This window comes from Papaver somniferum, unplaced genomic scaffold (genome assembly GCF_003573695.1).
Source record: "Papaver somniferum cultivar HN1 unplaced genomic scaffold, ASM357369v1 unplaced-scaffold_33, whole genome shotgun sequence".
Lineage (NCBI taxonomy): Eukaryota > Viridiplantae > Streptophyta > Magnoliopsida > Ranunculales > Papaveraceae > Papaver > Papaver somniferum.
This window is the reverse complement of record NW_020644373.1, coordinates 4,464,434-4,477,404: the sequence shown is the minus strand read 5'-3', so window position 1 is coordinate 4,477,404 and position 12,971 is coordinate 4,464,434. Positions and strand designations below refer to the sequence as shown.

At 34.9% G+C, this 12,971-nt stretch overlaps 1 protein-coding gene across 1 annotated transcript; it reads right to left on the bottom strand.

Moving 5' to 3' along the window:
- Window positions 1–3,477: 3,477 nt before the first annotated feature.
- LOC113342097 (proteasome subunit beta type-7-B-like) lies at window positions 3,478–7,315 on the bottom strand. Its single transcript, XM_026586754.1, has 9 exons — window positions 7,197–7,315; window positions 6,878–7,053; window positions 5,919–6,060; window positions 5,607–5,703; window positions 5,449–5,518; window positions 5,260–5,364; window positions 4,100–4,198; window positions 3,919–4,009; window positions 3,478–3,802 (listed from the first exon to the last, which is right to left on the bottom strand). The coding sequence occupies exons 2-9, from the start codon at window positions 7,019–7,021 to the stop codon at window positions 3,720–3,722; spliced, it is 831 nt and encodes a 276-aa protein (XP_026442539.1). The 5' UTR covers window positions 7,022–7,053; window positions 7,197–7,315; the 3' UTR covers window positions 3,478–3,719.
- Between the last annotated feature and the right edge of the window lie 5,656 nt (window positions 7,316–12,971).

Here is a 12,971-nt window from a genome sequence, read left to right as displayed (position 1 = left end):
GAGTGATCCTTACTACCACTATATTACTAGTTAATTAGTGGGAAATATCTTGATTAATTTGTTGTGCCTACGACATCCATCAAATTTTGGAGCCGCTGTCGGGGAGCAGTTACTAATTAATTTGTTATTTGTTGAGCTTGTTTTTATTTTTGTTTTTAGCTTTTTGTTTTGATTTTCTCTTTCTTGTGAGTCATCATGTTTCCTTACGGAAATAACATGTACGGAGCACAAGATCAATCATATAATAGTGGTAATCAATATGGTTTTCACTCTCAATCTTATGACAATTACCAACCATCCTATGGGTATAATCAAAACCAATCTTTTGGGTATGATCAATATCCCACAAAACCTTATGGATATTCTCACACATGTCAACAATCTTATGACGGGCATGTAAGTGAACAACCACAAGGATGGGAGCATAGTTATGCTTCTAATCGTTTATCTTATGAAAGTGAGCAGAAGCTGGATCAGTTTATTCTTCAGTTAAATGCAAGTTTATCCACGCCGGAACCACTTAATGAGCAACCAAGCGCGGAGAACAATATGCCAATCGAATCTTAGTTCAATATATCTAACTAAACTCATGATCGTTTTTATGATCATTCACCTATTCAAAAAGGGGAGACTTGGTCTGGAAATAGTGTGGTGAGTGGAAGTGTAGGTGTTGATGAACCTCTTGACTAATTGATCCAAGCGGTGGCGCAACATCAACAAGGGATCCATATCTGAAGGAGTGCTACGGCTATGAAGTTTTTAAGATTCGTGATTGATCTATTCTTTTGTTTCTATTATTATAATTGATTTTAGATTGTGTAATCAACGTGATATAATCTACAATTGATATATAAATTTTTGAAAACAAACAATTTCCGATTTTTGAGCTAATGGGTTTTCTTTTAGCTTATTCCGAAATTATTCTAATATGTTTTTTTTATAATCTAAAAGAAGAGGAGAGTAAATTGATTGTGAAGTATGAGAAGAAGAAAAAATTGCTTCAAAAAAAAAAAAAAAATGAAAAATGGATCCGTAAAGAAGAAGAAGATATTGATTCATCATTTATAGGTTCTGTTTAGACTTTGTAATCTTTCTTTTCATATGAATCTAACGCTCAGTATTGAAAAATGAGGGTTATCTCTCCAAGTAATATAGGTTAGTCTATCTGATGCTATTTTTATTTGTACTGAAAATATAAGATAAGATATTTGGTTGATTAAATCATCATATTATTTTTTGTAAATTGTGTATGATCCTACAGTACATATCAATATGTATTATGGGATCATACACTTTTTCCTTCAATACATATTTTTCTCTGTACATATCAATATGTATTGTTGGGTCATTATTCTATTTTCTTCAGTACATATTGAATAGTACATCCATTTTTTCCTTCAATATATACCAATATGTACCGTGGGATCATACACTTTTATCTTCGATACACATTTCTTTCCTTCAATATATACCAATATGTATCGTTGGATCAATATGTACTGTGGGATCATACACTTTTTCCTTCAGTGTCGTGTTTTTGTTGATTAATATGATTTTTTTCAGTTTTGAATTTCGGTTCGGCTTTTATGACCTAGATTTTCATTTTTCAAGTTTTTTTTTATTTCAATTTTTCTGGATTTTGGGGGTTCCAATTTCGAGGATTTCAATTTCGGTGATTTGTTAGTTCACACGTGAATAGTGACGCGCATGAAGGTTTTTGGACTATAGGGTAACTAGTTTATCTTGAAAGCTAATGCAGACTTTCATGACTGTATCTCTTTACAGGTGAAAGATGAGAGAAGCATAAGATTCTGGTATGACTTGTGGCTACATAAGATATCTCTTAAAGAGAAATATCCAAGACTATATAGAATCATCTTACAAAAACATGATACTCTGTCTAGTATGAAGAATCCAAGATGGAATTTAATGTTCTCTAGAGAGTTAGATCCAGCTGAAAGTATAGATTTGTTGGAAATCAAATATGAGATAAGGAATGTAACTCTTGTTCATGCACAAGATTTCTGCATTAAAAGGGATGGTTCTACAAAATATATATAAGAAGATTATCTGAAAGAGGATGTTGAATGGGAGTTGTACAAAGATTCAGACATCAAATTAGCCCCTCCTAGGGTGCTTTTTCTTATTTGGGCCGCCATGCATGACTCAGTACCTACTAGGAGTATGTTGGAAATCAGAGGTGTAGATATTACTTCAAATCTTTGCCTTTTATGTAAATCGGCAGTGGAAACTTTGGATCATCTCTATCTTACTTGCAGCTGGGCTACGTATTGATGGAACTTTTTTATTTCTCTGCAAGTCATGTGGGTGATGAAAAAGGAGTTTATTTCTCTGATGAGGGGGATGGAGGCTAGATAGTTGCTCTTTGAGAAGAAGAACAATTTGGCATCTTTTACCTTTTGTTATTGGTTGGGAGTTATGGCTGGAAAGAAATAAATGAATTCATGGAGGGAGAAACAAATCTAAGGACAAGCTGGTGCATGCCGGTAATTTTGGATATTTGTCTTTGGAGCTCTTCTACATAGATTTTCAACGATTATTTTGTGAACCAAATCCTGTACCACTGGGAAGATATAGTTATTTTGTAAATAGCTTTTCTTTTTCTTTCATGGGGATCTTTTGATCCACTTCTCTTGTAAATTTTATCTTTTCTCTTTCAATATATCCTATTCTTCTCGGAAAAAAATACATTTTTTCTCTCTTTCAATCCAGTTTTTTTCTAAAATAACTGGTAGGCGGAGTTTTTGGACCAACCATCAAATCTCCCATTTTAATTCTTATGAGTAATATATTCTTATGACTAGGATTAAGGGCAAGGATGAGTTCCTGTGAGTTATTTTTTCCAACAGCACCCAAACTAAAGGTTTACATTTCCCGTAACCTAAAACTAACAACCTTTATAAAAGCATGTTTCCTCGGCTTGCTTTTATTTTTATTAACAAAGATTTTTATTTTTAGAAATGTAATGACGTAAGAGAGAGACGCCAAACCAATGAACTGCAACCAAAACTCATTCCAAAACTCATTTAGGTGTAAAAGTAAGATGCTTAGAACCTGTTTGGTACAATTTTCAAAAACAGCTTTCAAAAATAATTTTCCACTCCTTTTTCCCTTGTTTTCATTTTCTAAAAATTGTTTGGAAAGCTGTTTTTGAAAACAAAGAAATTCAACTAAATCGGATCAAATATAAAAATTCGTGTAAGAGTTGCGGTCATTCCTCAATCTCTTACTTTGTTCTTAAAAGGAAAAAAAAAAAAGAGAACAATAATTTGTTGTTTTCATTTTTTTGTTTTCAAAAACAGAAAAACAGATAGAAAACATTTTCTGAAAACGTCTCTGTCAAACGCGTTTTCTCCTGTTCTCTATTTTTAAAAACAGAAAACTGTTTTTGAAAACTATACCAAACAGGACCTTATGTTCTTGGTCGCAGCAGTACACAGAAGTTAACTTTACTAGTGAGGTGAAATGAGACTTACTTCGATTGAAGCAGGGAAATCTATGCAGTTACAGCAGTAGCCCCTTTTTTTGCAAGGGAAATAAACAGTATCTACAAGATTCAAACTGATATAGGTAATAAATTTTTAACTTTTTAAGAAAGGCGAAAACCATCTTCACTGCAACATTTTGATACAAGAAGTAAAATGTTTAGTAAATTGTTCTAAAACCTGCCTGGATTTTGAAAACCAATTTCACATAATTCACTCTTCCATTGCATCTGCTCCTTCAACAGACACCTCTACTACTTTCTCTTTCAATTGTTTGATCTTGGTTGATAGGACCTCTGCAAAACATAACATCACAGCAACAACAACGATAACATCAAAACTCAAAACCTTGCAATAGACTTTACTTACATATGCAGTGAAGTCGTGGTAAATAAACAGACGAATCACTTACCAGTCTGGCCCTTGGCAAAAGAAAATCCTCTAGTACTGACGTAAGTACGAGGGTTAGGCAACATATGGTTCCTCAAATACTCAGTCCCATCCTGTACCAGAAAGAAAACACTATGGTGTTAAGCGCAGCCATAACAAAAAAAAGAGATGACGTTGTTTCTATAAGGGGTTGATCAACATACCTTGGTTATCACACAGACATCAACATTGCTACCACTTCCTAGATCATTGAAAATACCTGAGCAGATAGCCTCACTAACAAGATGAATGCCTTCCTCTCTCTGCAATAATTTACAGAACAGTCGAAATCAGAATATAAACCTAATAAAGGTTACAGAAATTTGGAAAGACAGTCCACATAAAAGTATTAACCTCCCAATAGAAGAGTCAGCGGAAATAACAAGAATTACATAATTCTTTGGTAGATGAGGTTCACAAATACATCAAACAGATAATAAACTGCCGGCCCAAACATAAAGTTTCAACATACATGTGGAAAAGCAACCGTAACTACCTAGGACTATTCAAGTTTCAGGTGAATGACAACAGTTGAAACAAGAGAAGAAAAAAAAAGAAAACAGACCAACAAAATCGCAAAACCGAACAGTTTATGGAATCTCTCCAGCAGTACAAACAAGCCGCTACATCAATAACTGTTTAGGCATGAGCGATCCAGATAAATGAGGACTGAGGAGAAACAAGCTGGTTATCAGCATTTTTCCCTTCCCCATCCAATTCTCTTCACATGCAACAGAAACTTACAGCCATGATAACTACAGAGGTGGATCATCCGAATGGAATGAGCTTCATTATTCCTCCATCACTTTACATGGCCTGAGAAACCTAAGTTATATCAACTAGGATGGCAAGCGACACTATAACATGAGATCTTCAAAACCTAACAAACACTGCACACGGAATCTGAATCTAGTTCATCATCTTTATATCCGAGATGACTATGCCATGGTAACAATGAGATGGTTCCTAAAAGAACATGCTCAAAGTAATTAACTTGACGAAGTTATTCAATCGTCTTTATCTTTTGAAGATTCGACCAAGACGGTACAGACTGATAGAAAAAAGTAAAGGTTCCAACAAGTTTGACATAATCTCCCTAGACTAAGACTCAAAAACACAAAGAAGATCTGAACAAGGAAAAAAGAGAAGCAACAATAACAACTAAGGGAAAATGATTTGCTAAATGCATAACTCAAGACTAATCGCTGAAGTTTCCCAATGGTCCAACAAAAGAAGCATAAAAGGTAAATCGTGTAACTACACACTAAAAAGTTATCACAATTATCTAATTGAGTAACATAACCCAAACAGTGTGACAACTTACAGTCATGCCCTCTCTGTACTGTGATTCGAACATGGCCATAGCAGCAAGAGAACCAGAACCCATCGTGGCATAAGGAAGACTATCAGTTGAACCATGTGGGTAGATCTACAAAAAACAACTTCCAGTTACAAACCGAACACATATAAAGAAGAAACTAAAGGAGATAGCAGTGACAGTATTTGAACTCACAGTATGCAAATGAGGTCCAGTGACATCAACTCCACCAAGCACCAAAGCAGCACTCACGTGACCCTGGTAACTGTACAATAGTGCAACAACCTCCAGTTATCCAGATTCTTTCGAACTATGCAAAACCAAAAACATCTGAGTGCAAAAAACAAATATACCTGAAAAGGTGAGTCTTCAAAAGTGTAAGAGCTGTTACAACCCTTGATTGACGACCAGTTGAATAACGGTGTAGGTTAAGTTGGGAGCTGACCATGTCTATAAAAAAAAAAACAATATTTGTTGTTCACTTTCATACGTCTAAACTGTACAATGATTCAATGATAATGTCGTTTATCCATAAATAACTTCCAGAGCAGAATATCCACGTTTTTGCTAAATACATGTAATGTGTAGAAGTACATGCATACACTGGGTATGGCATAGATGACCAACAACCTCAGCCTACAAAAGAGTAAAATGAGAAAATATACCTGTGACTGCTTCTGTATCCGCAGCAGTTCCTGCTCCACAGCAATAAATATTAGGTGCCATGTAATGAATCTTTTCACAGTTCTTGTCACAAACAATGGATCCTTCTGTTGCCCTTGTATCCGCCCCAAGAACAACACCATCCTATAGTGGCAATGAAGGAAAAAATGAGAACAAATACCATCAACTACCACAAAGACTGAAAAAAGACTGAAATCATGACGCCGCAACTTTACCATGATCAGTTATAACAGGATTTGTTTCATCATCTACATTGCCCTAAGCTAAATCAATTACACTTAACGAAAAGGGCATCCAATCGAAACTCTAGTTCCAAATAATAAAAACCATACCAAGATACAATACCAAGAACAGCACCATCCTGGAGAAAACAATGTGAACACGTACAAAAGCACCTCAACAAGGATAAATACTAATTCATCATCTACATTGCAACAATAGGCCCATTCCAACACATCCTAACACCCTTGCTTGCTTCTAAACAAGTAATTATCTTAAATCAAATAAGAAATTAACCCCACTTTCCCATAATACTCCTAGAAGTTAGAACCAGTCCAACCCAACTAATCAATTTTTCTTGCACTAAAATCCATACCCCATTAGCTAACCTAGACATAGAACTCACCCAGGTTGCCCCATAGAACTCACCCAGGTTGCCCTAAATCAGTTTTCATTTACTAACAAGAAAACCCAATCGAAGCCCTAGTTCCAAAAAAACATTAAAAAAAAAATTAAAAATTTTTTGTATACGTTTAATAACCTACGTACAAAAGCCCTATATAGAACTCCCTAAAGTTGCCTAAATCAATTTCAGTAACTAAGAAGGGAAATACAATTCGAACCCTAGTTCATAATATTTATGAGAACCATGTAAACTTACAAAATTTATCATAAAAATAATCATAAATACAAAGAGAAAGTGAGAGATAAAGATGTTTACCTTGTAGACAAGACCAACAATGGTGGTACCAGTTTTCCTGTACGAAGGAAGTTGAACACCTTTCTTGGTAAGCATATCGTTTCTAACACATAGATCGAAACTAAACCCACCCTTTGATGGAACTTCAATCACTGATTGTGCCATTTTCAAGAATTCTTTAACTCTAAATCCAAAACCTACAGACAATAAACATATAATGTTACCTAATTCAGAAACTATCTACTAAAAGTTTGAACAAAAAATTAGGGTTCTCACAACAAACTTCTTGTCCAATAAATTTAATCAGAGATTTGTGTATCCACACTACAAGAAAACTTACACTGATAATCAATCGGGATTTAGAGAGAGTTTGGGGGAAGAGAGAGCAGCGAAGTGACTTGGAAAAGAAACAAGGGCATAGGGCTCATATAAGAGTTCGAACTCTTCTCGATTGGGTTTCTTCAAGCACAAGTCCAGTCCTACAGAAATCGTCAATTTGCTGGGCCTGAATCTGTAATAAGCCTTTCATTGTTAAGAGGGTCATGTTATAACTTGTATACCCGTATATTATTTTTTTACTCGGTTAATAAAATAGATTAAAAATCAAAAACTGTACAGGTCCTAGGTTATAATGAGTTAGCCATGGGCTACCAACAAAACTAGCCTAATTAAAACGGAAATAAACCTCACCCGGCCATTTTACAGAAAGCATAGAAATTGGCCTCCCCTCATAAAACTCAAAAATGTCCTCATCTAGCAAACATGCTTGCTTAGCCGAAGCATCTGCAGAAAAATTAACTTCCCTATATTTGTGAATGTAGCGAATATTGGAATAAAAACTCCTCGCCAATCTCCACTTCTGATTTAATTGCCAAGGTAAACCCTCATTTTGGAAAGCTTGAATGCAACTCATCGAATCAGATTGTACGCAGATACTCCTAAAATTCCACCTTCTGGCCAACATAGCACCATATATAACTGCGCACACTTCCGCATAAAAGTTTGTCTGCAGTCCCAGGACAACGTAGAGGACATCCAAAACAGCTGCGTTTGCATCACGAAAAGTAACGCCAGCACCAGTCGGTCCTGGATTTCTAAGGGACGCACCATCACAGCATTTGTATACCCAAATATTAACAGGATTATTTAAGGTAAAATAATCATTTAGTCCTTTTTTAAGTGGTCTCAAGTATGTTTGGTATTTTGGAAAAGGAAAATTAGGCTAAGGCCCCACCCATGGATAACCCATAATATCAGGTCCTTAATTAAAAGAAGTTTAAATCTAGGCCCCGAAATATTAAAAGACCTTGATACCCTTATGCATCTTATCAAGCCTATAATTATATAAAATTTAAATCTAGGCCCAAAATTATTAAAATATTATGTGATGATGTTTCAACCACCTCCGACCACCACAGCCACCTCCGACCACCACCGCCAGTCAAACCACCTCCGACCACCACCGCCAGTCAAACCACCGGCCAACTCCGACCACCGTCGCCGCTGCCAACCACCTCCCGCCACCACTGTCGACCACCACCAACATATGGATGTGTACACAAAAATTATACATGCATATGACATGTGTATCCAGAAGTTACACATCATATAAAATGTGTAAAAAGTTACACTTGTACATAGATGTGTACTCTGAAGTTAGACATGTGTAAGCAGAAGTTACACATGCGTATGGCATGTGTATCAACAAGTTACACATCCATATGCATGTGTAAATTTTATTACACATGCTATATGTAAGGTTATCTACAAGTTATTCATCATAAAATACATGTATTACTTTAATTTTCATTTACAATAATTTGTCTGTTCATCAATTACTACAATTATAGTAATTAGTTGTTTGAACACAATAAACGAATAAAAACACGAGATGTGGAAAGCGAAATCCTAAAAATAATCCACTATATCCTATAATAAAAGTGTTTTCTTCCTTTTTTGTCTTTCTCGATTCCAATATATTGGCACATCTGCAAACAAGAATAAACATCCATGGAATTAGGTTGGATTGACAAAAAATAGAGAGAAAAGTATAGAATAATTGCAAAAGTAGCTATCAAACTGGTGTGATGCTAGTGACAAGGGAGTTAGCAACATGTCAGTTTCAGTAAAAATTAAAAATATTTAGTACCTCAAGTTCAATGAAGGGGTTATGATTAGTTGTTTTGTCTTCCAATGTGCTTTGGCTCAAGGACTGTTGTATTGTAAGCCTTAACACGTTCTAGAAATGCAACTGGTACTTCTCTTCCGACAGATTCGACTGTGACCGCGCAGTAGGCTACAAAATTCTGAAAACATAAGAATTGAACATGATTAAAGAGATATACCAATCGAAAAAGTTAAGGAAGATAATGAATACTTATATTATATGAGTACATTACACTTATATATCATTTAACAGATGTTCAGGAGAGCCTTGCAGAGATCTCAGCTCGTACTTACTAGTGTAACTTTCGATTACACATGCATCTGACTTGTGTAACTTTCGGTTATACATGCATCTGACTTGTGTAACTTTCAGTTACGCATGTATCAGACTAGATTAACTAAGGGTAGATGCATATGGCTTATGTCATTTTTCATAAACTTGCAATCCTAACTTACCTAAAGCAGAGTGAGTTTTTAGGATCAGTCAAGAGCAAAACATCAGATACATACATACACTAAGAGAGGGTAACTGAGCACGAAAAAATGGATACAGTTAATTTAGCCAAGTGTGATTCGTTGTTTTGTTGTTACCTTGGTTAGCCACGTAGACTGCAACACGAACTCAACTATTTTTATCACATCTGAAAGATCTGTGCAAGTTTTTGCTGCAGGGGCATCGAATCAACTAACTAAGTCAAATAAACATGCTACAAAACTGACGTATTCATAGCAAGATAACACTGAAAAGATGAATTTACCTGGAAATTAACAAGTTCCCCTCTAACCAGTGAAATCAACTCTAAATAGAGCTCGTACTTATAAGCACGTGCATACAAAATCTACGAAAATCATTTGAAACCAAAACAAAAACCTTCCTTAGCATAAGCTTAGAATTTAAACCGTATGCAATTATCAGTTCATAGTTTAATGAAAGTTAACAAAAATTTGACTATACTTACATTGTCATGCACCACCACTTGATCCAAATCCTCCTATAAAACCTGCACCTGCACCTCCACCACCAACACCTCCTACAATCACAAACTCAATAGGATAGTTACAACACTTTGCAATTTCACCTCATAAAATCACAAACTCAATCCGAAGGCATCTACTTAATTTTTGCATGTAACTAATAAACAGAAGTTCTCATCATTTCTGGTTCACTCAAACTTTTACACATATAATTAGCATGTGTAACTCGCAGTTACACATCCAATTAGCATGTGTAACTCGCAGTTACACATATAATTAGCATGTGTAAGTAGTATCTACACATCCAATTATCATTGCGTACTCGTAAAGTCTGAAGGCATCATACTAAAAGCTAATAGTTTATAAGTGTTAACAACAAGTTGATCATTTCTGTTGTTTCACTAGTTTCTCCTTCACTTACTTCAACAAATGCTAAAATCTATTTGGCATTTGAAACCAATAAGTAGTCGACCTGAAGAACCAGTATCAACTTACTATTGTTCACACATGTTCTAGCAAGATCATGACTACCAACATATAAAAAAAAACCAATGCAAGCAGAATGTAAAGTATATCCAACTTACAGTGTCCAGTACAGCTCCATCGTCCATAGCAAACCTCTCAGCTTCGTACCAAAACACTACCACTAACTCCAAATCTGAATTATCCTCCAAACATGATGCACTACCACCACTGCCTACTTATCCTCCTTCAAAACCTGCACATGCACCTCCACCATCAACACCACCACAAATTCTTTAATCGAATAACATATTTGTAGGCCAAGACTCAAGATAAGCAACCTAAAATCGAACCAGAATAAAAATAATGCAATATTAATGGAAAGAATGCAACATTTTCAAGTAAATAGTCGAACAAAGAGATTTCGACTATCGTCTGAGAGTGATTTAAATGATTCTATGAAAAAATACACATACAGTCAGTATGTGTAAATAAAAGTTACACATCTAATTAGCATGTGTAACTAGAAATTACACATATATTTAGCCTGTGTAACTAGAAGTTACACATCCACTTTAGCTTGTGTAACTAGAAGATACCCAACAATATGGATATTTCAGTAGAATTATGGTTACCAAGGAATCTTGTTTCCAGGCATTTCCTCTTAGATTTACCGATGCCAGTGAACTTCCCTCTGCAAATAAGAGATAAGACAGGTTAAATATCACCATTACTTTATATATCAATTTGTTTACTTTACAGTCAAACCACCAACATGTCTTTTTGAATGTGAGAGTTGAGAAATTATTTCAGAACTGCAATAATACACATATTTCAAAAAACAAACCTATAAAACACTAATACAAATCATACTTTCAAATCCTACTCACATTAAAAAAAAGTTCACACATATTTTATCTTCTTGTTCTACAAGTTTTATCCGTCAATCACATGAACCGTAAAGAAGTTCAAAGAAACTTATCTAATTTCACTGAGTTTCTGTCGAAATCGTTGTTGAAATTGCTTAGATTCAACCGTACGCTTACATGTATCTTCATTGATTAATATTTCATCTTCAGGACAAGGATTGAACTTCAAACAATCTGCCAAGAACAAAATCCACCAAATATGAGCTCAAATCAGTTCAAAAATCAAACTAAATGAAATTCGTATCAAATAAATGGGTAAAACAGATAATGATTCACAGATTTCGAATCTGAAAACCGATTTTCGATCAAGATAAGAGATTAAAAGATAGATCGAATTTCGTTCAAGAACCCTAGAAATTTTTCTTTGAAATTTCTTTGAAAATTTTCTCTCAAAAGTAATAATGAGGTGAGATTATAACAGATCTAACTCTGCTTATGATTTCAAGATTTGAACTGAATTCAAACTATTAAAGTTTCTCAAATGATTTTGTAGAAAATAAAAATCGAAATCTAAGAATTAAATCAACTGATTGAACTGAAACGCTACCTATTCATTTGATTTTCTAAGAGAATCTTCAGATTCAGTTGGTGTTGTTGATTATTGTCACTCATTTTCAATTGAATTCACTGAATCTCCGACGAACAAGAGATGTTGATGTCAAATTTATGTTTAGATAATCAAGATCTTTGGTTATAAAACTTAGATCTATGTTTTGAAATCATTTTCTAAATGAATATTTCGCTTAGAAATCGTCTCTTCTCGTTATGTTTCTTCATCTGAGAGGGAGCCAAAGAAAATGAGAGAGAGAAAGTGAAAAAGAAAATGAAACTGAAAAGATAATCTCTAGGTAGCTTTATTACATATTTATACTAAAGGGCAATTTTGATATTACTAATTTTCCCCAAACCCTAAACTTTATTACCAAGCCCATGAATTCTAAAGTTCTGGGCCTAGAAATATCAAAAACTGAAAGTATAAAGTTGATAGTGAAGGATCCATTTAGTGGGGCTTCTATATATTGAACCCATATAGTAGGGGGTTCTAGTATTTTTCACTTTTGGAAATACGCGTTTTTTGTTTGGTCCATAATTATTTAAAAATATCAAATGGATAAAAGTACCCTTCTGTACTATTTCAACATTAATTTCAGGTGGTCCCAAGTCTGTTTGGTATTTTGGAAATACGGTTTTCTGTTTGGTCCATAATTATTTAAAAATATCAAATGGATAAAAGTACCCTTCCGTACTATTTCAACATTAATTTCCGTACGGAAAAATTACGCTAAGGCCCGACCCATGGGTTACCCATAATATCAAGCCCTTAATTAAAAGAAGTTTAAATCTAGGCCCTGAAATATTAAAAGACGTTGATACCCTTACTCATATTGTCAAGCTCATAATTAATAAAATTTAAATTTAAGCCCAAAATTATTAAAATATAGTCTCATGATATTTCAACCACCACCGACCACCACAACCACCGCCAACCACCTCCGACTACCACCGTCAAACCACCTCCGACCACCACCACCGCCAGCCACCTCCGACAACCGCTGCCACCCACCACCGCCAATCACCTCCCG